The sequence below is a fragment of the Lissotriton helveticus genome, chromosome 1_1, assembly GCF_964261635.1.
Source record: "Lissotriton helveticus chromosome 1_1, aLisHel1.1, whole genome shotgun sequence".
NCBI classification, from domain to species: Eukaryota; Metazoa; Chordata; class Amphibia; order Caudata; family Salamandridae; genus Lissotriton; species Lissotriton helveticus.
Genome location: NC_136057.1, coordinates 1,083,777,144 through 1,083,803,083, shown reverse-complemented (window position 1 = coordinate 1,083,803,083; position 25,940 = coordinate 1,083,777,144). Strand labels below are relative to the sequence as shown.

At 43.0% G+C, this 25,940-nt stretch overlaps 1 protein-coding gene across 2 annotated transcripts in view; it reads right to left on the bottom strand.

The window, feature by feature from the left end:
• Positions 1-380: 380 nt before the first annotated feature.
• Positions 381-25,940, bottom strand: part of CDK17 (cyclin dependent kinase 17) — a 529,501-nt gene continuing 503,941 nt past the window's right edge. For both annotated transcript variants that reach the window (XM_078678048.1, XM_078678059.1), the window contains 5 exons: positions 22,925-23,030; positions 14,874-14,916; positions 5,774-5,864; positions 3,004-3,081; positions 381-890 (listed from right to left, as the gene is read on the bottom strand). In XM_078678048.1, the coding sequence (XP_078534174.1) occupies positions 853-890; positions 3,004-3,081; positions 5,774-5,864; positions 14,874-14,916; positions 22,925-23,030 (356 nt within the window). In that variant the 3' untranslated portion in view covers positions 381-852. The remainder of the gene's footprint in view (positions 891-3,003; positions 3,082-5,773; positions 5,865-14,873; positions 14,917-22,924; positions 23,031-25,940) is intronic.

Below are 25,940 nucleotides of genomic sequence, written 5' to 3'. Positions count from 1 at the left end.
GTACAGAAACTGTGTTTTTAACTGCTACCTCTCCCCAAAAACTCCCCAAGATAATACAACGCTTGTAAACCTACATTAGAACTGGTGCGGACCTGCAGCCCTCTTGCTTTCCACTATGCAGGATTCTGTTCAAAGCACTAACGAGCCATGGGTCTTTCTACACCAGATCGTGCAACATACACACATTTTCCAATTCGAAGATTACCTTTGTATTTTTAACTAACGCAAGGGCTGGGGACAGCGTAAAGCAAGGCTTGGCAGCAGATGTAAAGTGCCGTCAGCGCTGGACAGTAGAAGTTACAGCGGAGAGCTCCTTGCAGCCCTTCTGACTAATATCATTACAAGTGGTCCATCTGCTTGGACTGTTGACACAACAGGGTGGGTTTATGTTCTGGAAAACATTGCAATTTAATTGAGGAAAATAATTACAAAAACAGTTCCTGTGAGAAACAGATGCATTCACATATTACAAAGTCACTGCAACGTCTTCAGGCTTTCAACAGGGTGCTGTGTTAAATATACAAACAGTAGTCATTTAGCAGCAATGATTCCACAATAAATAATGCTCTGTGTTTCTCAGTCAGTCCTGCACAAAATAATGCAGCTACAAAAACATCAGCAGTCCATAACCTAGTGGACCTAGAGACGGGACAGACCTTAAAACCAACTGTACAGAGGGTGTCACACTGTGACAACAAGTAAAAAATCTGCAGGTCTTAGATGCGAAGACTCCGCCTGGAATTAGAGAGCGCAGGCGCACAGGCAGTCCAAGCGCACTATCAGGAGTAGGTGCCTGTAGGTCATAGTTCATGGCTGGAAAATGGATGCTGGCTGTAACGGTATTACAGAGTCCTAAAACAGCATACTCTGTCTTCTGTTCTTCCCATGCCCTGCAATGAAAATAATACATTTAAGGAGAAGAGTCGTTGCATTGCTGGCCACTGTAGCTAAGATGATGTACATAGGGTGTTCATACCATCAAGTGACCACTGCTAAGCTCAACGGCTATTTTAGTAGGTAAGGAAAGTCAGATGTGACAAAGCTAACCAGTGGCGGCTGGTGGCACATATTCAGATAAGACAGCAGTTAGTGTAAGAGGGACCTGGTCCTGAAGAAAGCCAGTGACACCTTCTGAGGATTTCATATTGGCTGAAACATGATGATCTACGGACTCAATTGCTAATTACTAACCTCAGTGTCTCACCGGCTTTCAACTTTACCTTATTATTGAGGGTCGAGTAAAACAATATTGTGTACCACTGGTTAATTTTATGTCAGTTTTTCTTGTTTAAAATACGCAATATTCTCTCCAAATTGTCTCCACACTCTCACCTGCAGATTATCCATCAAACTTGTATTCATTTCTTTCTAAAAGAACAAAGTGTGTCTCTATCTATCTATCTATCTATCCATCCATCCATCCCAGCAGCAGTCGCCAGTGGGTATTTATAGTTAGATCCATAGGAAAAGTGTTTGTTTCGATGCTAATAACTTTGGCACCGTGTGACTAATCTCCACAAACCTATCCAAATGGTGCTGCTTCTTGATTAGTTTGTGCAGGGAAAGTTTCGGGATGATCTGTCAAGTGTGAGCCGTGTAAAAAAGGGGGGCCCTAAAACGTAAAATCCCCATGAAGTTCAATAGACTTCTTTAACCTCTTTAGTGCGGGCGGAATTCCGCCCATACGCTGGGATTTACTCATTCCCATGTTTCATGACGAGCTGGGCTCGTCATGAGCGTGCGAGGAGGCTACCTCATGACGAGCCCAGCTCGTCATGAGCGTCGAAGGGGTTAAACAAGGCTACAGCAAAAACTGCTAAACAGAATTAGACTAAATTTGGCTAGAAGCTTGACATTTGTCCACAGATTGTGCTTTTTGTGATTCACATTCAATAAGGGGGAGGGATGAATGGTCCCACTCCCGGAGTCATGAAAGGCCCCGGGGAGCCCACGCCCAGGGCTGAAATTTGCATATAAGGAGAGGGTGGCACGTGTCCCCCCCGGGCCCCCCAAAGCCTTCAGAAGCCCCGGGCCCAATCTCCCAGGGCCGATTTCAATAATGATGGGAGGGGAACCCCTCCACGAACCATGACAGGCCCTGGGAAGCCCACGCCAGTGCTGAAATTAATGTATATGGGGAGAAAGGCTGTAGCATAATCTACAGACATACAGTCATATTGAATGGCATTTAGAAACTGCCCAGGAGTTATAATTCAGCAAACTGCACGCATGCACTAGTAAGAGGCAGTAAGGCCACAATGTCACAGTTGGAGATATAGGCCCACAAATAATCTATATATGAGATTAACAAGTGTAGCTAGGTACAAATAAAGTAAAGGTATACGGCCTAATGCCACACTCATACTAACAGCAATCACCTCTGTGGAGTCAAACAAGGAGCACTGGAAGCGCGAGTCTAGGACCCATTGGTGTCACAGCAGTAGGTTTTTTAAGTCCTCCCAGATGCAGGGACAGGAAGACAAAATAGTTAGCAAATATATCTCACTAGAGGTGGTGCTGGTGCACACCAAGAAGAATAACATACACTTCAGCAGAGGGTATAGGAGTCCCCTCAAAAGAGGTGGAGGCTAAAGGGTCCCACCAGAAGCATTGACACATCAGCCTACATAACAATTCCATCGTACAAAAAACAAGTACATTATCTGAAACTCCAGATCCAAATGTAATTACTGGGCGTAAAGTTAAATATGTACTTCCAATTATACTTGACATATGTCAACAAGTGCAGTTAAACAATCACACTAGAAAAGTTATTGTGCAATTCTACTTCAGTGAGGATGTACTTTGCATAAATGCAACAGAGTATGATATGGAGCTGGTCACGCTCTAACTGCAATGATTAAGGTTTATAAACTGCATAATGTAATTTAGATAACTTTAAAAACGTTCATAAATTTTCATAAACTCAAAGTTTTAAACTTTGATTAAGTATGAGTGGTTAGGCACTCAAATACGCTCTGGAAGTAAGTAAAGGTAGCATACCTGATTCTGGATATGAAGAGTTCCGAAATCCAGGATCTTTTTGTAGTTGGAGCTCTTTCAGACTAAATATTGAGACATCTAGAAAAGCATAAAGCATTTAATAAGAAATATTAACAATTTGGTCTGCAAAGGATATTGCTGCTTTGCAGTAAATTCACGGGTGTAATATTCTATGCAGCCTGTAACATCTTGAGTTAAGTATGTTGGAGCTGAATCGAAATCTGTATGCCAGTGACCCACATTTCAGTCTCAGATCTATGTGTTTCAAAACGATGTGCACCCCCTCTTGAGGGTGTCTACCACTTCACACCAACTCCCCAAAAACATATTTAGGAATTATTATGTGTATATCATGCATCATGACACCCATGATAAAAGAGCCCCCGTTTTAACGTTTCAATAGTTGTCAGTGCCTCATGATGAACCAGGTGAGAACTACAGTAGACACTCCATTCCCAAATCTTCTGACAGCAACATTATCCAGTAAAGGGTGACAACTCCCGTTTAAAACTAATGGGTCATGATGCTACAGTAAATACAATGCAGTATTTATCTAGCAAAAGATAGAGATGGCATGAAAAATACTACCTTTATTTTGTGTAATGTTTAAATGATATGACAGAACAATGCAACTTCTGTGGTTAATAAAGGCATACTAGATCACAATTTCTACAGGAGACAACTAATATTAAGCATCCAATAAATTGGTTGACTACATTTAGCTAGTTGCTGAATGTGGTTGCAGTCTCTGTATCCAAATTCATGGACACAAAGGACATAAAATGCAATCCAAAGGAGGAAAGAAGAGCAGAACAAGGAGACCAGGGCACCCGGAAAATGGTAAGCTTTAAAAAAAGAGCCATGAAATACTTTGCAAAACAGTCAAAGATACTAGAGACTTGTGCTACCTCTCTGCTAGTTTCTTTAGGAATACAGGCGCTATTAATCATGCTCATTATACACATGACAATCAGTGGAGGGTCCTGGGAATGGATTATCTATTTTGTATATGGCAGGATTGAATTGGAACAAAGGGATCTCTTTATTTCAGTTGAACATTGGTGTGGTGTGTCCCCGAGATGAATTTTGTGAACAGCACAGATAATCCCATACTTCATGGTGGTGACGGCAATAGCAAGAAACAACATGAATACTGCTTCAATGGCCACAAAATGTCAATGTCCTATCGCTTCCTTAATGGTAGTCATACCAGAAAAGACTCCCAAATGATGAACATCATTCAAGGTTAAGAATGTGCGCTGACAAATATACAATGAAGATTTCATGGGGATAGAACATACTGGACTGGAAAGGCCATGCTGGCATTTATTTATTTGAAAGGTTTTATATAGCGCTGGCTACACCCGGAGGTATCAGAAAACTTTACATGAACCGAAGCAATCAAGAAAATCAGTTTTTTTAGGGTAAACAAAAACAGGTGAGTACATCTCACAGTAAGTTAAGAGGGGGCAAAAATAAGATAAAGCAGTTTTTCAGGGTAACAAAACAAGCAGGTTCATCTTAAATTAAGCAAAGGGGGTAAGAATTCCTGGACGTTATACATAATATAAATGGGTGTAACAGTTTAGGGCTGAGAAGAGAGGATGGTATGTAAAGAGGGAGAGTGAAGACAGGGTGAGGAAAAAGATAACCAATGCAGGGGACAACAGAGAGGCGAGGTCAAAGGATGAGATTAAGGACCCCAATATATGTTAAGAAGGTGATAGTTAAGGTCTTTTTTTTTTAAAGCAGAGGTAGGAGGGGTTACACCACAGGTCTTTTGGGAGGGCCTTCCAGATGTTTAGTGAATTACCGGAAAAGGAGCGAGATTCGGTGGAGTTCTTTTTTAATAGCAGGGGGGCTAGAAGGAGCGTATTGGAGCTTCTCATAATTCTGGTGCTGCCCGCTATATTGAGTTTGTTAGTTAGGTACGCCGGGGTTTGTTGGTGAAGAGCTTTGTGTGTGATGCATGCAGTTTTATAAAAGCATCTTCCTTCAACGGGTAACCATTTGAGGGCTTTAAGGGCAGGGGAGATGTGGTCAAATCATTTACAGTCAGTGAAGAGCCTGGCCGCCAAGTTATGCACAGCTCTAAGGGGGCCAGGTGTACTTTGGGGGTTCTGGTGAGGATAGCGTTGAGATAGTCAAGTTTAGATAGGATTAGTGATTGGACAACCCCTTTAAAGTCATCTAAGGAGATGAAGGGTTTGATTTTCTTAAGGTGTCGGAGAGTGAAAAGTGCTTCTTTAGCCAAGTTTTTTATATGGTCCTTAAGAGCCAGGTTTTTGTCAAGAGTGAAACTTAGGGATTTCGCTGAGTTGGATAAGGAGAGGGATCAATTGAGGTCAGTGATCCAGCCTTGGATGGGGAGTCAATTGTTTTTTGGAGAAAAGAGAATAATTTCAGTTTTTTAGGGTTCAGTGTAAGGTGGTTGGTGTAAAACCAGGATTGGATCTTACTCAAGGTATTGTTTAAGTGAAGTATATCTGAGTGGGATTTAATCTTATAGTAGAGCTCGGTGTCATCAGCATAAAGGTGATAGTTGATTCTAGCATGCCATGGCTATGCATCTTAAAATCATCCCAAACCTTTTTGCTACGACATCATAAATGATTCAAGAAAAGACAAGCATGGAGTAGAATTCTCACAGTGAAATACACCATGGTTACCAATGTTGGGAAATTTGCTTGGACACTGAAAAGACATGTCTGTTTAACTAGAAATAGACAAAATATGATATTAAAATATCTATAAACAATGAATGACTTACTTTCAGGCAGAGCATGTATTCTTGTTCCCAGGCTTCTGAAGTATGCATGCTTCATGGCATCTTCTGCAGAAATTCTTTTCTTAGAGTCATACTGTTAAATCAAAATATTTGAACCGTTATTCAAATTTGGATTTTCAGAGTATATTCTCTGTGATAAATTGTTTTTTCTTAGCGCTTCCATTTTTACTTAATCACAGAAAAGAATGTTCACACCTATTACAAAACCACACACCTACAAGATTCAATGTATAACAATCAAGCAGAAAATGTAGGTTTATCTTCAATTAATTAATGAGAGGATACGGCCACCATCAGATGAGAATTGTTTCTGTCAGATGTTCTTTTCTTCTTCCAGATGTATATTTTATTCAAATACCCTCACGGCTCAGACTAGGACATAAAAACATTAGGTACTCAAGACTGGGTACCGGTAGTACGACAGATAGTGGTTCCTGTTAAGGCACAATTAGCTACTTTGTTGTCTTTTTTGTATAGTTTTTTACATTTACTTCATAGCACAGAGTCTAGCAAAGTCTTCAGAGATCGCCAAGAATAACTATTATTATTAATATTGTGTTGTAGTGAGATGACAATGAACAACAGTTACGATATTAATAACAATATTCATAATACTATTACCAATGTAGTGCTTATTATTACAAGCTTACAAAACTGTCAATAACAAACTGGAACATTAACTGCGACTGCACTGAGTCCCATAGAAGCGTACACCTTTGCAGTGAAATCAAGAAAGTCAATGAATTGGTGGGCTCCTCATGGCATGACTGTATTGCGAGATGAGAGGCCTGGAAAGGCACTTGCTTGGCATATGCAAAGGATCATATAGAGTGAGGTGAAGCAGTGATGACAGATGCTATGGTTACCCATGATCATATGGGCATTTCTGCTGCTTTCAGGACTTTCTATACTGCATTTTATAGTCTGACGGGAGCAACTGATCCTGAGGCTTTTCAGTGCTGGATAGATGGGATGACGGACAACCAATTACAAATGAATAAAGGACCCAGAAGCCCCTATGTAAGCACCCGAGATGATGTATGGTATTAAAGACCAGCAGAATTAAATAACTCATGCACCAGCTTGCCTTGAGATGGAACTCTAAAAAGAATATGGCATGATAGTGGTCTTGTCATGTTAAAGATCTGCAATGATGCTTGGGAACTGTGTAAGCTACTAGTGTGCTGAAGGAAAACAACCTTATTTGCAACCCATGACATAAGTAAGTCTCACACTAGGTGCGAACAAACACCTCTTTCATATAGACCTGTATAACAAAATACACCCAAAATATTTGGTGATATACTAAATGGTATCCTAAAGTTTTAATACATTTCAATGAATGCTGCGTTTTGCCTGGAAGACCTATAACACAAGACTTCCAACGGTTCTCTTTGTACTTGACAAGGCTGTATTAGATGCTGCAGCATTGGTAGGATCTCTTGGTGTGGAAAAGACGTTGACGGTCTATCATGTAACTTTTAAGCAGAAACATCCTATTAGGGCTAGATTATACCATATTTCAGTAAGATGGATACTCCTATACACTGCACCTGGGCCAAGGGCACTTGTACTGACATAGGGCTTGATTTAGATCTTGGAGGAGGACGGGTTAGTCGGTTACAACGGTGATGGATCCCATCACCGAAATATACATCCCATAGGATATAATGAAATTTATATTTCGGCAGACGGAATATCTGTCACCGTTGTGATGGAGTAACCTGTCCCCCAAGATCTAAATCAGGCCCAAAATTATCAAAGTCTGTAAAAATATGCAGGGAATATTCAAATGTATTTCTTCACTCCTCCACCTTCCAATTGTATGTCCTGCCAGTGGGAGCCTTTTGCACATCTAGTGAGAACAACAGAGGCACATTATGTTATCTAGGATTGGGAGGGGATTTCAATAATACACGTCTCTATTGTGGATGATGCCCTTATATTTTTGAGGACTTCAGGGTTAATATCTGGCCCATATTGGATGATCGAATTGTTAGCAACCTACTCTTAAATTAAACAAATTTGGTAAAATCAGAAGGCCCGTCAGTATATGACAACTGCAAAGCAAAAGCAGATTACAATACATGGGAAGAGCTCTAAAAACATCTAGAGTGGTCTATAATTTTCACAATAACATGGAAAGGCAAAATCACTTTGCTGAAAATTATACATATGACTACAGGTTGCCACTATTATCAGAACCATCAAATCGTTATTCCTAATGAATACAACTTCCAGATGCATGGGTTATTTTCAGAGTACTATCGTATTACAGAGGGAACTGCAGATGCTTGCAAGGTCCTTTCTGAAATATGGATCACCAGAGCTAAATGTGCATCAGTGCAACCTAAAATGGCATGTCCTTATTTGTAAGGGAATGTAGCCCCACGCAAAGGAAAAATTCCTTTGCGCACTTTTAAAGAAGTGGGCAAAGAGGGCATCAGGAGGGACGCTGATTGTGCCCCATAGAGACGGTGTAAGGGAATCCAACGAACCTTCCAGCTACCCCAGGCAACAAGTGCAGTCTCTTACTGAACCTGTCTACGTGGGATCTCTGCCACACTTTGAATCAAAGGTCTTCTCGTCACCGCCAGTAAAAGGCTCACTGGCAGCTTGAAACAGCTTAGCTGCCTTTCACTAATGCACTGTTCCAAGTGTAGGTGCAGTTCATGCCTGCACTGAGTACAGCTCACTGCCAGTGATGTTGCACAATGACCAGTGCTTCACCCAGTGCATACACTTAAGGGTGTCCCACAGCGCAAAGTGGGTCACCACCTTGGACCTGTATTGCACCCCATATGTTGGGTTACTGAAGATACAGAAGGTAGGAAGAAGGGTTTAACAGTATTAATTTTTGATAAGCAACTTTATTGTTTTGACAATAAACAACACCAGCAAATCAGCATAGGACATTAAATATGGCAGATCACAATCAACGGCACAAGCTTTCATGATTTCGGAACCCTCGAGGCACAAAGAGAAATGCATAGAAACACCCCCTGCTTGACTATCACAAAGACCCCAACCACTTACCTCATACCCTGCGATACTTTTTGGGACAACCTCGTGCTTCGTACATGGTTTTCTCTTGTGTAGCACACCAATCCACCCCCCTCCGCCATCTCCCCGAGCAAGGTGGATCAGGACACTTCCAGGATGCAGCCATGTCTCGCTTAGCCACCACCATTGCTGTAATGAAAAATTGTTTTTCATTTCTAGACCCATCCAGCCCATCAGTAATGGTAACGAGAGAGTGCCGTGGGTGGGTTGCGAGGGACCTCCCACCCCAATATTTCTGTGAGCTGCTCCTCAATGTCACCCCAGAACCATGCCAGACAGGGGCAAGTCCATAACACGTGGAAGAAATCAGCCGGGTCATGGCCAATCTGGTGCAGGAAGCACTCGGGTAAAAGCCCGCCCAATGGAGGCGTATTGGGGTCAGGTAGGCTGCGTGCAAGTAGTACAGCTGGACCAGACGGAGTCTGGCCGAGGCGGTAACAGTCTTCGGTGCCATGAGAGCGTCGCTCCAGTCCTCCTCCTCCAGAGTACCCACCCACTCCTCCCATTAGCTTCAAAGTCGGTCTAGCGAGGTCGGGTGTTGTTAACCAGTGTCAGGTAGATGCAGGAGATACCCCCCTTCCCCTGATCCCCCAGCATGGTCTCTGCCTCTGGAGGGCTCTATTCAGGGTATCCTTGTGTCGCCTGAGATGTGTACGTGGAGGGCGTGTCATAGCTACAAATATTTGTAGAATTGTGTCGGGTGCAGGGAATTCCGGGTGAGAAGGTCTTGGAAGGAGCGCATATTGCCGCTTTCCCACACATCTCCCAATTGCGTAATTCCGATAAGGTCCCACGATCTAAAGCCCTGCAACCCACTAACCTCTCGGAGCCAAGTGCCATGCCAGAGAGGCGTGCATTAAGTCAGCTTGTGCGACCAATGAGTATGGCGCAGTGCTGCCCGCCAAACCAACAGCGCGGAGCGCGTCACTTCTGGTAAGCAAGATGGAATGGACTCCCCGTACAGCAGAGATTAGATTTTGGACAAGCCTAACTCGCCCAATCCAAGCCTGTAGACCTGCCCTACAGACTTGAATTGGGCGAGTTAGGCTTGTCTAAAATCCAATCTCTGCTGTACGGGGAGTGCAGCCCCCATTAAACCAGTTGTGTATGGAGAATAAGTACGTAGCCAAATAGTATAGATATAAATGAGTCATTCCCATGGCCCCCATCGAATGGAGGGATCCGGCATTTCATGGCCAGACGAACTATCCCCTTCCCCAGAGGCACCTGGAGGCCATATGGTCCAATTCCCGCAACCAGGCCCTCCGAAAGCAAAAGGGGTTGTTCTGAAGGACATAAAGGTACCTGGGGAGAATCATCATTTCAAACAGGGTGACTCTGCCCAGGGGATTCAGAGGTAACGTTTGCCACTTCTGAAGGTCATCCTTGGCTTTCTTCACCAGCGGGGTAACATTACGGGACCAGCTCAGGGAGAAGCGTCACACATATCCCCAAGTATTTGAAGGACTGGCGTCGGAGCGGTAAGTTAGATTGCCAGTTGTAGCAATCTCTAGACATGTGGAGAGGGACATGGACTGACTTGTGATTCAGCCGGAGGCCGGATGCCTGCTCAAAGGAGTGCAGAATCCGGATTGGGTGGGGTCTGCCAGATAAATTAGGACATCGTCCGCATAAAGGGCGATCTTGTCAACCTCTGCGTTGGGCCACTCCCATCATCGCACACGTCCCTCAGACCTTATTAGGGCCGCCAGGGGTTCCATCGCCAGGTCTCGAAAATGGGAACCAAAACCCATCTCGGCGAGGACATCGACCAGATACCTACAGTCCACCGAGTCGAAGGCCTTCATGAAGTCTACGAGGAGGATCGCCAAGTAGGGGGTGAGCAAATGACGGTGGGCCAGGACCAGATGCAGCCTCCGGAGACAATGCCGGGTACCACGCTTGGCATGAACCCGCATTGGTCTGGGTGAACCAACATGGATAAGTAGGGTTTCAGCCGCAGGGTGAGAATCGTGGCATAAATTTTAACCTCTGTGTTGATAAGGGAAATGGGACGGTATTTCGCACAACGCGGAGAGGCCTGTTGCGATTTGGAGAGAACAACGATGGTGGCCATGTCTTTCTCGGATGGGTAGGAACCCTTTTCAATGGCCTCGTCGAAAAGGTCAGCGAGGTGCGGGACGAGGATCTCGCAATATAGAGCGTAATATTCCTGAAGGAGGCAGTCAGGAGCCGGGGCATTGCCCGAAGAGGAAAGGGTTATTACCTCGCCAATTAACAGTACATGCATTCTCCCCGGGATAGACAATGAAAAACGTGAATGACACATACAAATGGAATGCATAGCTACACCCTCCTGTGCCAGAAGAACAACAATTATGACTGCTCACCCGGGAGTTAACATGAGATATTATTCAGTAGTTGCATGCAGTATAATTGGTATGGAACACATGAAATTAAGGATATACTGAAACCAAATAATGAGACATAAACTAATGACCTCTGTATGCTTGGATGCGTATGACTCCACTAGAGAGAACAGCAGACTTTGTTTCAATGGTGGTGTGATGAACCAAATGGTCAGCAATACTACCCACATAACAGATTTATCGACAAACAATTTTGCAATTAAATAAATGCCACTGTTGGGGATCTGTCATCCCCTGCTCTGACCACTGTCTATATTTGGCAATGGGGTTAATCCAGTGGTTATTGATTATTGTTATTAGTATTGTATTCACAACAAAAACATTTAATTCATTTACTCCATGTTCTTTGTGGTACATTACATTAATATGAGGCAAGTATAATCCTTAGTTTGAGTTCATGCACACAGTTGGTGGGATAAACAGATAGTATAGAGCAGTGCTTAATTTGTGCCTGTAGTTTCTGGTGCTTAGCACCAGCACTTATTTATCAGTGGTGCGTCTAGAGAAATGAGAGCCAACTAACTTCAACCACGACTACACAATGTGTGTCTGTGTCACACAATAATACGTGTTCACAATCACAGTCACTCACTCCTTCTCCGTCTCTCCGAGTGCCCGCTGAGAGCCAATAATAAATCCGTGGCACTTCAGTCAGTGTTGCCTGTTGGTGGGCCACTGATTGGGCTGGATTTGGTCCTCTGGGGCAGCTGCAGCCATGGCAGTGTGTGTGCCGTAACCATTTTAAAACTCCATGTACAAGGACTGACTTTACCATCATGAGGTACACGCGTACGACGCACAGGCACTGGCAGTCCCATCAGACCGGCACTATTATTTGAAGCAGCATGTCGTGCAGTGTGTGCTGTTTGCAGCAGCAGGCCTCTTATAATAAAGGCAGCAATCTTAATGTTATGTGATGTGACCCGGTAAGTAACACTGCTTTTTCTGGATTGTGGTGATGGTTAGTACTTGGTATGTTACTGTTACGTGTGTGATGACTGACTCAGAGCCATCTTTCAACCCGGGCACCATGTGGGGTCTGGCCTGGTTTTGTAAGATCTTTCTTACCCCGTGATGCAGCAATTCCAGATCACTGTCACTTGAAGTCTGGGTCACTGAATAAATCCCTATGGTCAAAATGAGGTTCACAGAGCGCCACTCTGTGGTAGTCGCTGATTGCCTCTTGGGCAGCAAAAGTGAGACATTTAAATTCTCAGACGGAAGGGTTTGGAGATTCTTTCCCTTCTGCACTTTTCCCACTATAAATTTCCCTGGGTGGTTTCCTAGACTGAGCCACCCACTTTCCATGTCTGCTTTGCCTAGGCCAGCCTCAACCTTGCGGCAAATCCTAGCTTGCCGGACGCTGCCAGCTTAGCATCAACCAAGCCCTTCCTTGCGTTCCTGTGCACATCTTGCTGCTCTGTGCTTAGTTGTCGATTGGCTTCAATTATGCTCCTAACTGTCCCCTTCTCAAATTGGGTTTCCTACAGTAGTTGTGACGCCTCAAAAATATTCTTTCCCATACTGCACTCCCGCCAAAATAAATGCAGCAAGTGAACCTCTCTCTGAACTCTAAGCCGGTTTCATCAAGTCAACAGAATGTAACAGAAGCTGTCAGCACACTATTGAATGGCTGTCTCAGAGCCCATTGTTTCTTTCCACAGCCCTTGAGAACATGTGCCGATAGCTGTCCATCTTATTTATTGCTCTACCATGTGCCTTGTTTTCACAAGTGTATTGTTTAAAGCTCATTGTAATTTTTAAGTTAACACACGCCGCTATATACCGACATGTCGTGTGAGCAATATTTTCATTTGTGAGCGGCATTAGTCCTTAATCATCAACACTGGCACTTTTCTTTAAGGACACATTCATTATGGTAGACACAAGGAGATTAAGTGATTTGCCGAGAATAACAGGATGTTGGGACGCCAAGACTTGAACCTGGTTCCCAAGCTCCGAAGTAGTCAGCTCTTGCCATTTGCTACACCCTCTCCCCACTTTAATGGTTAGTAGTTGGTTCTGTTTTAGGCGGCACTAACTGGAGAAATTGGCTGGTGCCGGGCGGACTCCTGAGGAGAGCACGGCACGTATTTTATTTTTACAAATCAACCACTGGGATAGAGGAGATTAGTTATTGTTAGGTTGCAGGAATATCATTCCAAAGAAGGAGAGGTTGTGGTCTATGAAATGAGGTATGGTTCATTTGCAGACAGGCATGCAACTTGGATTGGGCTACACTGGTAGAGAGGAGGCATGCAGAATATAAAGGTATATGAGAGGTTCTTTCATTAGATGGGAAGACGTAAGAACAATCATTAGTTATGAGGAAAGGTCAATTTTAAAGCATAGTTTTAAGAATACAGTGGGATGAGGGGTTATAAGATACCAAGCCATCTAAGCATGTAACAATACTGATTTTTGGTCCGTCACATGCCTTATTATGCTTTGCATGTTATCTAGCAGACAAAAAAAATGTCAGCGTAAAATAAAACCAAAACGTTATCTTACACAAAATGACTCCACTTCCAAAATTCATGGTCTTCCCCTTATATTGTTCCTCTGAGAAACTATAATATAATTGAAGTGGCAAAGCAGGAAATAAACAGTGCAAATACTTGGAACATTCAAGTATAAATCAGGGATGGTTATGTAAAAGACATTTTATTCCAAGCTCTGCTTTTAGGTCATGACTGAAAAACAATACAATATAATAAAACCAAACTAAAAAAAATACGTAGACATTTTTGATAAAGCTGTGTAGCACTCAAGGACCATTATATGAACAGACAGGTCACACAAATAGTGGTCGCAAATTGTGCAGAAACATTTTGAAATCTGCCTGTAATTTAGCCATGTAACCTATGCACTAATAGGCCACGTCACAACACCTTGATTCCCAAGGTCACAGAATGACCTGTGTATTGAGCATTAAAGGAGCCACTGCTACTTTAAAAAATATGTTTCCTATTTCTGAACACATCATGGAGGCTCCCCAATTTCCAAGGGGGTAGACGCCCTGCATGGATAGCTTCCCCTTTGTGAATGTTATCACCAAACCATTCAAACATATTATTGAAATTTGTCTCTTTATAACGGCGATTCAGAATCTGTTTGTAAATTCATTTTGTGATTCGGAAAGGGCTTTATAAATTGTAAAAGGGTTTAGTACAAAGTAAAATGTCATTTTGTGGTCTCACATTCTGCGGTTTTGCTAATCACAGGATTTGCAACTGCAAAAACATGCCAACCCTTTGGTCCTTGGTTTTAACTTGCAGTGGTAATATGCTTTCCTCTGATTTCTGGCATCAAACTTTATTGCAAAAATTTTAATTTAATAATTATGATTTATGATTCAGAATTAGAAGCAAATCATACAAACATATTCCTTTTTGTGACCATCAGTGACCAAACATTAGATAATGTAATATGGCAGACATTTATAGACAAGGTTATGCAGATTCCCCAGCATGACATGTAATTAATACATATTAAGTCATAGCAAATGATGAAAATATTTCTGAGGCTAATAAAACCATTCTGCATTATAGCCCTCTGTTTTATTTTGGGGGATTTTAGAAGTCACAATGAAGAGCATTTAGCAGTAATTATAGGAAGGGGAGACTCACTTGAAGAAACCTAATCAGCAATTCAATTCCTTCGGAGTCCAACCTATAAAACAAAGGATGAATATTTAGCGACAATTAAACATTATGGGTATACAGGTGAATATTCAACATTATCGCTCTTGCTCTCTTTGTCAACACCATTAGTCTTGATCATTAGCATGTAGGATGAAATGAGGTAACATCGCCTTACTTTTCGCACAGTCCCATTTGTAAAATGGCTTCTTGTGGCAATTAGTCTTCTAAGGTGGTGGCTATTATTATCTGATTGATATTCTTTTTTATCCAATTCCATAAGAACTGTGACTTAACATTAACAGTTTTTTTTTTTAGTTCAGGGTTTTTTTTCCCAGCTGTATGCTTGGGATTTGTCATCAGTTAGCACCATGGTCCTTATCTTTGACATGTGGTAGGATGGAATCCTGGAAGGATTTGTTTTCAGTGACGACAAATTGTACTGGTTATTTGACAGTTGTATATCACCTCTTTGCCACTTGTCTGGCTCATGGAACTCACCCTGCTCTTCTATGTTTCAAACTCGAGAACACACACATGGTTGGAAAACGGTAATGTTCGTGTGTATCCAAGGTGCCCTATGAGAAAGGAGAAATTCGGTGTCATGTATGAGGTTTTGAGTGTTGCTCCCAATCGTGAATATTGAAACTATGCTTGAGCGTGTGTCGGGAGGAGTAATTTGAGAAGAGTCTTATTATAGGCCCCCGCATGGTCCCAATCAGTGTGCCCCAAGGCTTGTCTTTCCATAAACCATACTGTAAGACATTGTGTTGACCAGTTCAGGTACCTATATTGGTGTCTCAGCTGGGTTCCATGGACGTCTAGTCTCGGGACTAAGTAAAGGTAGCAAAGAACAAAGCAGAGCACAACGGCAAACTGAAGTATCTTATGTTGAAGATAACCAGTCCAATGGTAACAAGCAGAGTATTGAGGAAAAAGTTGACACGGAAAACGCTCCAGCAGGTCTGTAACTTGAGGGTGCTCTGGACCTGTGCAGCTGGAGCAGTAGCTTCACACAGTTTTAGGCAGGAATAGTTTAACGTGTGTCAGTAGTTCGAGAGTTTGCAGTTAATTCCAACTGTTGTGTCTGCACACTTCAGGGTGAAATGAGCAGCCTGATGTAAACAATTTACGTTCTGTAGATGGTTACACCAGGTGTATGGCTGTAGTTGGTCAGTAATGCTAGGGAGGATGCTTAGGCTCAAAGACGCAGTGGCACTCGCGCAACCTTACGGAGGAACGCTTTAAACATATGATAAGTGACTTGAGAGAATGTTGTAGATTAAGCCGATTGTGGAGTAGTGGACACATGATATCTGGTGAATTTCAGCTCTGGATGGGTACGCACGAGTCTGTAGTCACAGGTACTCTGAAACCTACATCAGGATCCATAGTTGATGTTATGGATGATTAAGAAAGTAAATGAAAGATCAATCCAAAGACTGCTATGGAGATCTAAGATAGGGAACAACAAATGTTTAGTCGCTGGAATGTTTGCGGTGTCTGAACTTCAGTTTTTGCTTAGTTCTGAATTAGGATAAGAATCTATCTGCCAGATAGGCCATTATATTTCAACTCTCCCTTTCTGTGAAAAAATTGAGTGATCAGGTAAACAAAACGAGAGTTATGAAGCTTTGTGGATAATCAGAATTCTGAGTACCCCCTGACTTGTGTTCACCAGCCGCAAAATCAAAACATTTTATAAGCCCATGAGCTCCTGAATGCTGAATGTTAAGAGAAACATGAAGAGGCATGTCATGTCCCCACAACACCTAATACATTGCCAACTGTGCTGCACTGAACAGAGAAAACGGCGGGAGATGCCAAGTGCTGTGGTGTGATTAGACAGATGAAGCATGTTGGTGCCCTACTTGAAGGGACACTACTGTTAGCAGGAATTCCTAAGACAACAGCATAACATCTGTGACTAGTGGGCACTAGGAGTTGTGAGTGATTAACCAGCTTCACCACTCTTTAGAACAAATATAAATAAAGATAGTAGGTTGGCTTGCATTTCCAGTCCTGATTAAAACACTGTTTGGTGCAGTGAAAAACAAGACATAAAATAATGTTTTCTTCATACAATGCAACCATGAGAAAAAGATTTCAAAGTGTTATGATTCAGTAAACTTTTGAGATCTAAAATAGTCCTTCAAGCACTGAAATGCCAACAATCCAAAGGAGGAGAGATAATACATCAAAAAGCCAATAGCACTAGATTAGAGAAATAACTGTCTGGCAAAGCCACTTTGTTTATCTGTCAAGCCGGACCTAAAAAGGCAGCACAATGTAGCTTTAGCAGTAAACATTAGGTACTGGAAAGAAAATCATGGAATTTACTCTACTCTGACCCAATTGTTGGTCAACCTCTCTCCTACTCAGTGTGATGTGCACAAAGGGCATACTGTTCATCCAAAAGCAGGGACACAAAGAAGCAAAGAAGAATGATTTAAAGCTGATGCATAAGGTAGTTTTTCCCAGCTAATTGGAGTTATTGTTTTGATTTCCCTGCCCAGGACCACCACCATGCCTCCAATTACGTTTCCAGGCAGGGAAATGTAGTGATGGCCACACTCACACAAAATAGGTGGGGCTACACTGTGGTCAGAAGTTTCTGACAATAATTAAAGTTGTTTTTTCATTTAAGGAAACTGTGATAGAAGCAGAAGAGATTTCACAGTCACCATGACATTACCAAGCACCATGACATCACGTTAAGGAGATTAGGAGTTAATGGAGTCTTGAAACAGAGCATGCCGAAGTATGCAAAGGTGCTTCTCAGTGTGCAAACACCTACATATAGTTGAGGTAAGCCATATGTAGGTGGGCTAATACCGGTCAGTAACGGACGAAAATCAGTAAATTTCCCGTTACCGACCGGTATTTAGCCCTTTGCGATGTAGGAGGCTTGATTTAAGGATTCGTAATTTACAGATATGTTATTTGAAGGAATCGGTAAAATACCGATTCCTTAATTTAAGGAATCGGTAAATTACTGAATCCTTAAATCCTATGTAGGGAGTACTCAAGAGAGTGCATTTTTGGTTTAAGGATTCGTTATTTACCACAAACTACAAGTTGGTGGTAAATACCTTTAAAAAAGCAATTTTGTGTCACATGCGCCGGCGGACCTCCACCTACTGAGACTCCGGCAGGAGGGATACAAAGGCCTAGCGAGAAATAGGGCGATTGCTCAAAATAATGCTGTCCAGAGCCGCATATATGAACATGGTGATAAAGCCGGTAAATTGATCGCGTGGCTCGAGAATGGGGAATGGGCATCTAGGCTGGTACCTGAGTTAGAAGGATCGGAGTCAGATAAAGTTACAGATCCACAAGCTGTAGCTGACGCATTTTCGGAGTATTACAAGAAGGTTTATACCGCCGGTAGTGGGTTTACCGAGGATGAGAATAGCGAAATGATGCGGTTGTCGGAGGAAGGTAGGTGCTATCTGGACTCTCCTTTCTCCGACGATGAGGTTGCGCAGGCTATAAGACAGATAAAATCCGGTAAGGCGACTTGCCCTAATGGGATACCGATTGAGTTGTATAAATTAAATGCCAACAGGCTCGCCCCGCATGTCCGAGCCATGTTCTTGGAGAGTAAGGAGAAGGGTCAGCTTCCATACGACAAGCGAGTGGCAAATATAGTGGCCATACATTAAGTGGGTAAGCCCAAGTCACAATGTTCCTCATATAGGCCTATTTCGCTCCTTAATGCAGAGCCTAAAATTCAGGCGAAACTGCTCGCCACTCGGCTGGTAAAGGTAATCACGACTTTGATCCACCCGGATCAATCTGGCTTCATGCCGCGTCGTAATACGGCGCTGAATTTGCGGAGGTTGCACGGTGTCCTTGGGGGCTCATCGAAGATACATGAACCGACGGCCTTGGTGTCCCTAGACGCCATTATGGCGTTTGATAGGGTTGAATGGAACTATCTGTTTGCAGTGTTGGCGAAGCTGGGTTTTGGAAGTGAGTTTATTGGATGGATGCAAACCCCCTGGCCAGGGTGGTCGTCAATAACTGTAGTTCGAATGATTTTTCATTGGAGAGGTGCACGAGACAGGGGTGCCCGCTGTCCCTGCTGCTCTTTGCACTTGCAATGGAGCCATTGGCGGCCTGGGTCAGATGGGATAGATCGATACGTGGCTTGAGATGGACACCAGAATGGGAAGATAAGATCTCACTATATGCAGATGACGTTTTGCTCTATCTCACTAATCCCGGAGAGTCTTTGGGCAATTTTCTAGATGTGCCAGCCATTTTTGGTAGGTACTCAGAATTAGCTATGAACTGGTCAAAGTCGGTGCTTTTTGTCCTTGTAGGCGACCCGTTGAGTATCCCGCAATCGTGTAGATTTAAGTATTTAGATATATATATATAATGCTTGATTCCCAGTTACGGTACGCATATAATTTGGCTTCCCCATTGAGTAGATGTAAGAAAGATGTGGAGCGCTGGAGAGCGCATCTGCTGTCATTGTTCCTAAGGGCCGCTCTCTTTAAGATGATGGCTTTGTCCCAATTCCTCTATGCCCTTCAGAATTCGATGGACCGGGTACCGGCCTCTTATTTTTGGGAAATTGAGACTGTTCAGAGGCAGCTTCTGTGGGAGGGTAGACTCCGAATAGCATTTATTAAATGGACTCTCCCGTGGTATGATGGCGGAATTGGACTCCCGGATTTAAGGAAGTACTATTGGGCTTCACAGATGGCTGCTGTGAACCATATCGTCTACGGACCCCCGGGAGGTCCGGGTTATGCCATGGACCGTGGGCTGGCTGCGGGTGGAATGATAGATAGAGCTCTATATGCCAAACTAGGGAAGTGTGCACTATTTGGCCCAACCGCGCATGCCATACAGGTGTGGCACGCGGCTAATAGATATTTAGGTTGGGAAGGCAAATTGACGTTGGCTACTCCCCTGTTGAATTCGGAGAAACTAGGGAGCCTGTGGAAAATTAAGGGGTTTGATAAGTGGGATCTTATTGGGATCACCCAGATAAAGAATGTTTGGGGAGGGGACACAGTACACACATTCGAGTCTCTTAAAAAACAGTATAGTCTACACGATAATGAACCCTATCGATATCTGCAAGTGAGACATGCTCTCCTCACCCACATACCCAGGGGCACAGTGCTCCCGGAGGCGTCGCCTCTTGAAGACCGGGTGCTAGATGGGCACATTCCCGAGAAAACTATTTCTTTGATATATAGGAAACTGGTTAATAATATGGAGAGCCCGTGGGGCAAATTAGAGCCCAGTGGAGCGCAGATGTTCTGGAATTAGATGACGAAGATTGGGTGGAGGCTGTTTCCTACCCGAAGGTAGTGGCGATTCAGATGAGGCTCCGACTTGTGCAACTGAAGATACTGCATAGGTCATATATAACTGGGCCTCGGCTGGTGCGAATGGGGCAAGGGGGAGTGGAGTGTGTAGAAGAGAATGTGGAGAAGCTGGCACCTTTATGCATATTCTTTGGCACTGTGTGGCGATACAGACATTTTGGACGAAGATCCATGATGAACTAAAAGAGGTATTGGGTGAGGAGATACGACCAGAAGCCCGAAGGTGTCTATTGAATGTGTGGGAGCCTACAGATTGGAATGTGTATCGGAAGCAATGGGTGACGCTGGCGTATATGGTGACTAAACGAAATATTGCTCCCCTTTGCGGTGCAAGTAAGCCGCCCGAGTCTCCAGGTGGGCTGCGGATCTGGACTGGTGTATGTTTAGGGAGAAATCAGTGTATGTGGCCAGGGGTTGCTTGGAGAAATGGGGGAAGGTCTAGGGGTCATGGAATGGTCACCGAGGAGAGATTTGTGAACCACCGACGCCACGACTGGAATTGGAAGAGCAGGAATCCCTATGATCCAAGTACGAAACATTGTCACATGTGATTCTGTAGCTGTGCATAATGACCCATGTGATGAAGAATGTATGGCATCACCTGATGTTTTATTTACGTTTCATTTTTCTTTCTTGAATGTAATTGTTTGTTGTCTTTTTGTTAATAAAAAGTGTTTAAAAATAAATAAAAATGTTGTGCTTTTAGTGCCATGTGGCAGACATACATGCCCCTAGGGCATGTATGTGCGCCACATGTGCACGCATGCACGATTCAGGGGTGCAACAGGGTGTCAATGTGACACCCTGTCACCCTTGAATATGCTCCCCCTATACTCATTCCTATGGGCCTCCATACCGATTCGGTATTTACCGACTCGGTAAATACCGAATCGGTAATAACGAATATTACCGAATCGGTAAAATTTACAGATTTTTTACCTACATTCTATTTACCGATTCTTAAATACCGAATCGGTAAAATTCGGTATTTAGGAATCGGTAAATAGAAATTACCTACATCTGGCCCATAGTCTCTATTTTCCCTTCCTTTAATGTAAAGAACTGATACAGCGTAGGGTGCATGAGCACTATATAAATCTCTTAAATAAATTAACTGCCAGAAGCCTCAACAATGTCAACCAGAGGTTGTGCATATCCACTTTTTCAAGTAAGATTATTGTCTGACAGGGGAAACGGCCACTACAACGCAGCAGTTTCCATGAATAACCTTAACCACGCAAGCATTACAACACATGCGTGGTTAACACAAATAGCCTGTAACACGCATACCTTTACTATGAGATGCGTAGTAAAGGCATGTGCGGTAAAGGTTACAATTAAAAAAGGGGGCTTAGGGGGACTCCCTCCCCTCCCAAAAAATGGGTCCAAAACAACAAGGGCTTTTGGGGAGTCTCCCCCCCCAAAAAAACACATCTGATAGAGTTGAGATGTGGAGGCAATCAGGAGGCAATCGTTGTCGTTAGAGGAAACTGCACTTCAGTTTCCTCTTTACGACATGCAACGGGAACTCGGGAGATCATAGAGAACAGACGATAGACGAGACAACGTGGAGAGGTGAGGGGAATTTTAGAATAAAAAAAAAGGAGGGGTGCGATTTTATGGTTAAGGGCAGGGGAGGGGTATTTGTAAGAAGGGTTTACCAAGAATATGCCCTTACAGTGCATGAATTTACAACAAAAATCATTGTAAAAGTATGCGTGGTAAAGGAATATTCGTGGTAAAGGTTATGTGTGGGAATGGCATTCGCGTTGTAACGCATGCGTGGTAAAGGCATGCGTTGCAACGGAATGCGTTGTAAAATCATACAACCGTCTGACAGATAGAGAGTTGCTACTTAGACTATACTTGGAATACAAGTTATGTACGCAGATGATCCCATATATTTACAAAGAGAGACCTCGGAACTGCCAGCTTTTTTCTGCTCAGTGATACAATGACTGATAAAGGGAGGTCTGGGTCAATGTGCAAGGGGCTATTGCAATGTTTGTGGAGAAGTCAAATTCCTCGAGCACTAAGACATTTGGATTTATGTTAAGTAACAAATGTATATATATATTGCACAAAGGTCCAATTTTGACTGGCAGGCGCCAACGGAACAGCGCACCACCTTTCTTTGGGCCCAGGGATAGATACACACGCACACATGTACACACATAAATATACACACACACACACATATATATATGGGTCGTTCTATACAATTCACAAAAAGTGTAAAATGTTGGTGGGCTGTGAGGAAGGTTTCCAAGGGAATGGTAAATCTTAAACGTGTGTTGTCCCAACGCTACAGATTCACTTTTCAAATTCTGTTATTTACAGGAGGCTGAGTGTGACATTGAAGCCTCCTCACTGAGTGAATGGACTAATGTCTTGTAGGTAGTGGAATTACTATATATTCGTGCAAAGCATGTATTTTGATTGGAAGGAGTTTATATATTTGTATTGTTTGTGATTAATTATAAAATCTGATTGGTATAAACCAGAATAATATACAATTATACTACAGCTACTGAAAAATTAATTGTACAGAAGGAAATCCTCTCACCTTTACAATATATATTTGCTACTAATAAACACTAAAAGTGGAACACGAAGACATGCATAAAGGCACACACAAACAATATAACTACAATAGCCAATACACATTTGTATAGTTATTAACATTACCTGGGTGCATGATTGACAAGTGGCTGTGGTTTATATTTCGGAAAATTGTAGTTTTTAAATTCATCATTTGAAGTAATTCCCGTCCAGGTTTCTTCAGATGGAGTTCCTGAAACAAATAAACAAACATAAATTAAAAAAATCTGAAGTTGGAAAAACTGCACAAAAACACAGCATATTCAACGAACGCGTTGAAAAGTGAAAAACTGATTACATAAACTACTCCTGACTAAAGAAATATTACTATAATTGTTGTTCATCTTATCACTTTGTGACTAATCTTATTTGGCTATATAATTGATTCCTTATTAATTATTTAATATTATCATCACTAGAACTACACTCTGATCTTAAAAATGTAACAATTTCACTTTGCAAGTTAAAAGTGACATTTCATTGTATAAGTCCGCAGTCTGTGAAATCTCTTTCTTGTTTCAGCATTAGTATCAGTGTGGTGGATTACTTTAAGAGTATGCTGAATTATCTCCAAAAATCTGGGAATTTTGTTTCAATATATATATATATATATATATTTTTGCTGAGTAACAACAAAAACGGCCCTACCTACTGTATATTGGAGCTGAAGCAACTCAGAGGTGGTATGTTGCCCCTCTGTTGCTTCATTATGTGGCAGGCTCCGCCTCTACGATTTGTAGAGCTCTCAGGTTCCTTGGGCATCTAAGTTCTCAAAATGTCTAATGAGAGATGATCCAGAAATGTGCAACATATGGACGAGAAGGCCGTCTAAGCTCCCCAAAATGACTATGAACGCTTATACTTAACACAGATGAACCACACCCTACCATACATGTCTTCCATATGTGGAATCATGACACAGTCAACACAGCCTGTTTGGTCTCATAAAAGAGATGTCAAGGAAGTACTGGGCTTCCTATGTTCCCATATTACTTCTGGCATCCAAATGGAATTAATACTCTGGGCAGTCCTTCGAATATTGGTTTTAACAACAGCTTCAAAGTCCTGGGGTATCCCTTCCAAGTACTTACCGCAGGTGAGGGCAGACTCACTGTATATGAATCAGCATGCTCAAGAGTCCACCAACTCAATCAGCATGCTCAAGAGTCCACCAACTCACCGGCTCCGGTCTGTTCTTTTGGGATCTTTTGGCATCAACTGCCATCCGAGTTGCTGTCTCCAAGTCATCAGTGTGGAGATTCTCCTGTACGTATTCCACTGAATTGCCTCCCACTGCCTGTCAGTGAATGAGTGTCCTAGTTTGCCTTACATTTACGTTGGTGGTACCCTCTCATGTCTGGTTGTCACTTTTGAAGCAATATACAACCGAGTCACCTCCCACCGTAGCCTATCCACCAAGGTCTCGTCCAAAAAGCAACAATGCTTCTCAGTCTTAGCCTTGGACCATTCCAGCAGGTAGCAGTGGTCGGGTGCTTTGTAATTAAGTCCATCCTTGCAGACATCCAAGATCTCCTAGACCCCCTCAATGAAGTTGTAACAGGTATTTTGAATTTTACCCAAATGTTTGTGCTTAATTGTCAGGGGAATAACATTAAATAAAAAACACTTTTCTAACACTTTTGGCTCAAAGACTGCAGGAGATGGGCATTCGGGGCATGGCCCTGGCCTGGCTGAAGTCTTTCCTCAACAATCGTGCACAGAAGGTAGCTTTGCAACCCTATCAGTCTGAACCTAAACATCTTTGGTGCGGAGTCCCTCAGGGTTCAGAGTTGAGTCCACTTCTATTCAATCTTTATCTGGCTCAGCTGTTCTCGCTGCTAGCTAACTAGGGGCGTGAAGGCGGTTTCATACGCCAACGACACCCAGCTGTTTTTTTTCCTTTAAATGGCAGACTGACGATACCTTCAAGATCTTCAAGGGCTGTTTGAGAGACATTGCGTTGTGGATGAACAATAATAAACTCAAACTCAACGCAGGTGATGTTTTTTGGGAAGGAGCCGCCTCCAGCGCCAGATATCTGGTGGCCGGCAGAAATGGGACCACCCCCTGTACCGGCGGCTACTACAAAAAATCCAGGCGTGATGTAGGAGGTGGATCTCTCATTATCGGCTCAAATACGGCAGGTGACAGCCACCTGTTTCAGCAAATTGAGAAATTTGAGGAAATTTCTGCACCTGCTACCAGAAGATTCCACAAAATCATAGTCCACGCCACAGTGACATCTAGGCTGGACTATTCAAATGGCCTCTATCTGGGTTTGTCAAAGTACCTAATTAGACGACTGCAGATGGTCCAAAATGCGGCTGCGAGACTGATAAGACGTGTTCCATTCCGTTATCATGTCTCTCCGCATATAAAAGAGCTCCATTGGCTACTGGTGGCAAAAATAATTGAATTCACGGCTCTGACTTTGGCATTCGAGCTATGCATGGTACCTGCCCCAGCAACCTAAAACAAAGGTTACACTGCTATAAGCAAACTCGCTCACTTAGGTCCAATTCACAAAAGCTGCTCTGTACCCTGCGCTTTAGGAAGGCTCGCCTAAGCGGCAGGTCCTTTACGGTCGGGGCTGCTAAATTGTGGAACTACCTGCCAAGCAACCTCCGTCATATGGATTCAGAGCCTCTCTTTAGGAAATAAGTTAAGACCTGGCTTTTTAGGGCAGAATAGTGGTTTAGGGTTTTTGCTCTGAGCTTTTCGTCGGCTAACTGCCTACTGCTAGAGCGCCGGGAAACCTCTTATTGAGGTACCGGTTTGTTCTTTATAAATTTCGGTATTTTAAATATCATTATCTTAATTGTGGCTAATTGCCCAAAGTAAGAAAGGACTGGTTGGGCCAACATATGAGGTCTTGGTTCTTGTATGAGTGGTTGAAATCTGTCCTGATACAAGTCTGGTTTCAAGGATGCTAACTGGACTCCCATGTATGCAATAGAGAATGAGTCCATCTAAAAAGGAAGGGTTGGCAGGAGCCAAGCCAATATGTTGAGACCAAGTGCTTGTTCAATTTGAATCCCTAAACCACACAAAAACAGTGAAGTTTTTTTAGTGTGGGTTGCAGGGAGATAACTGGGCCCAACAG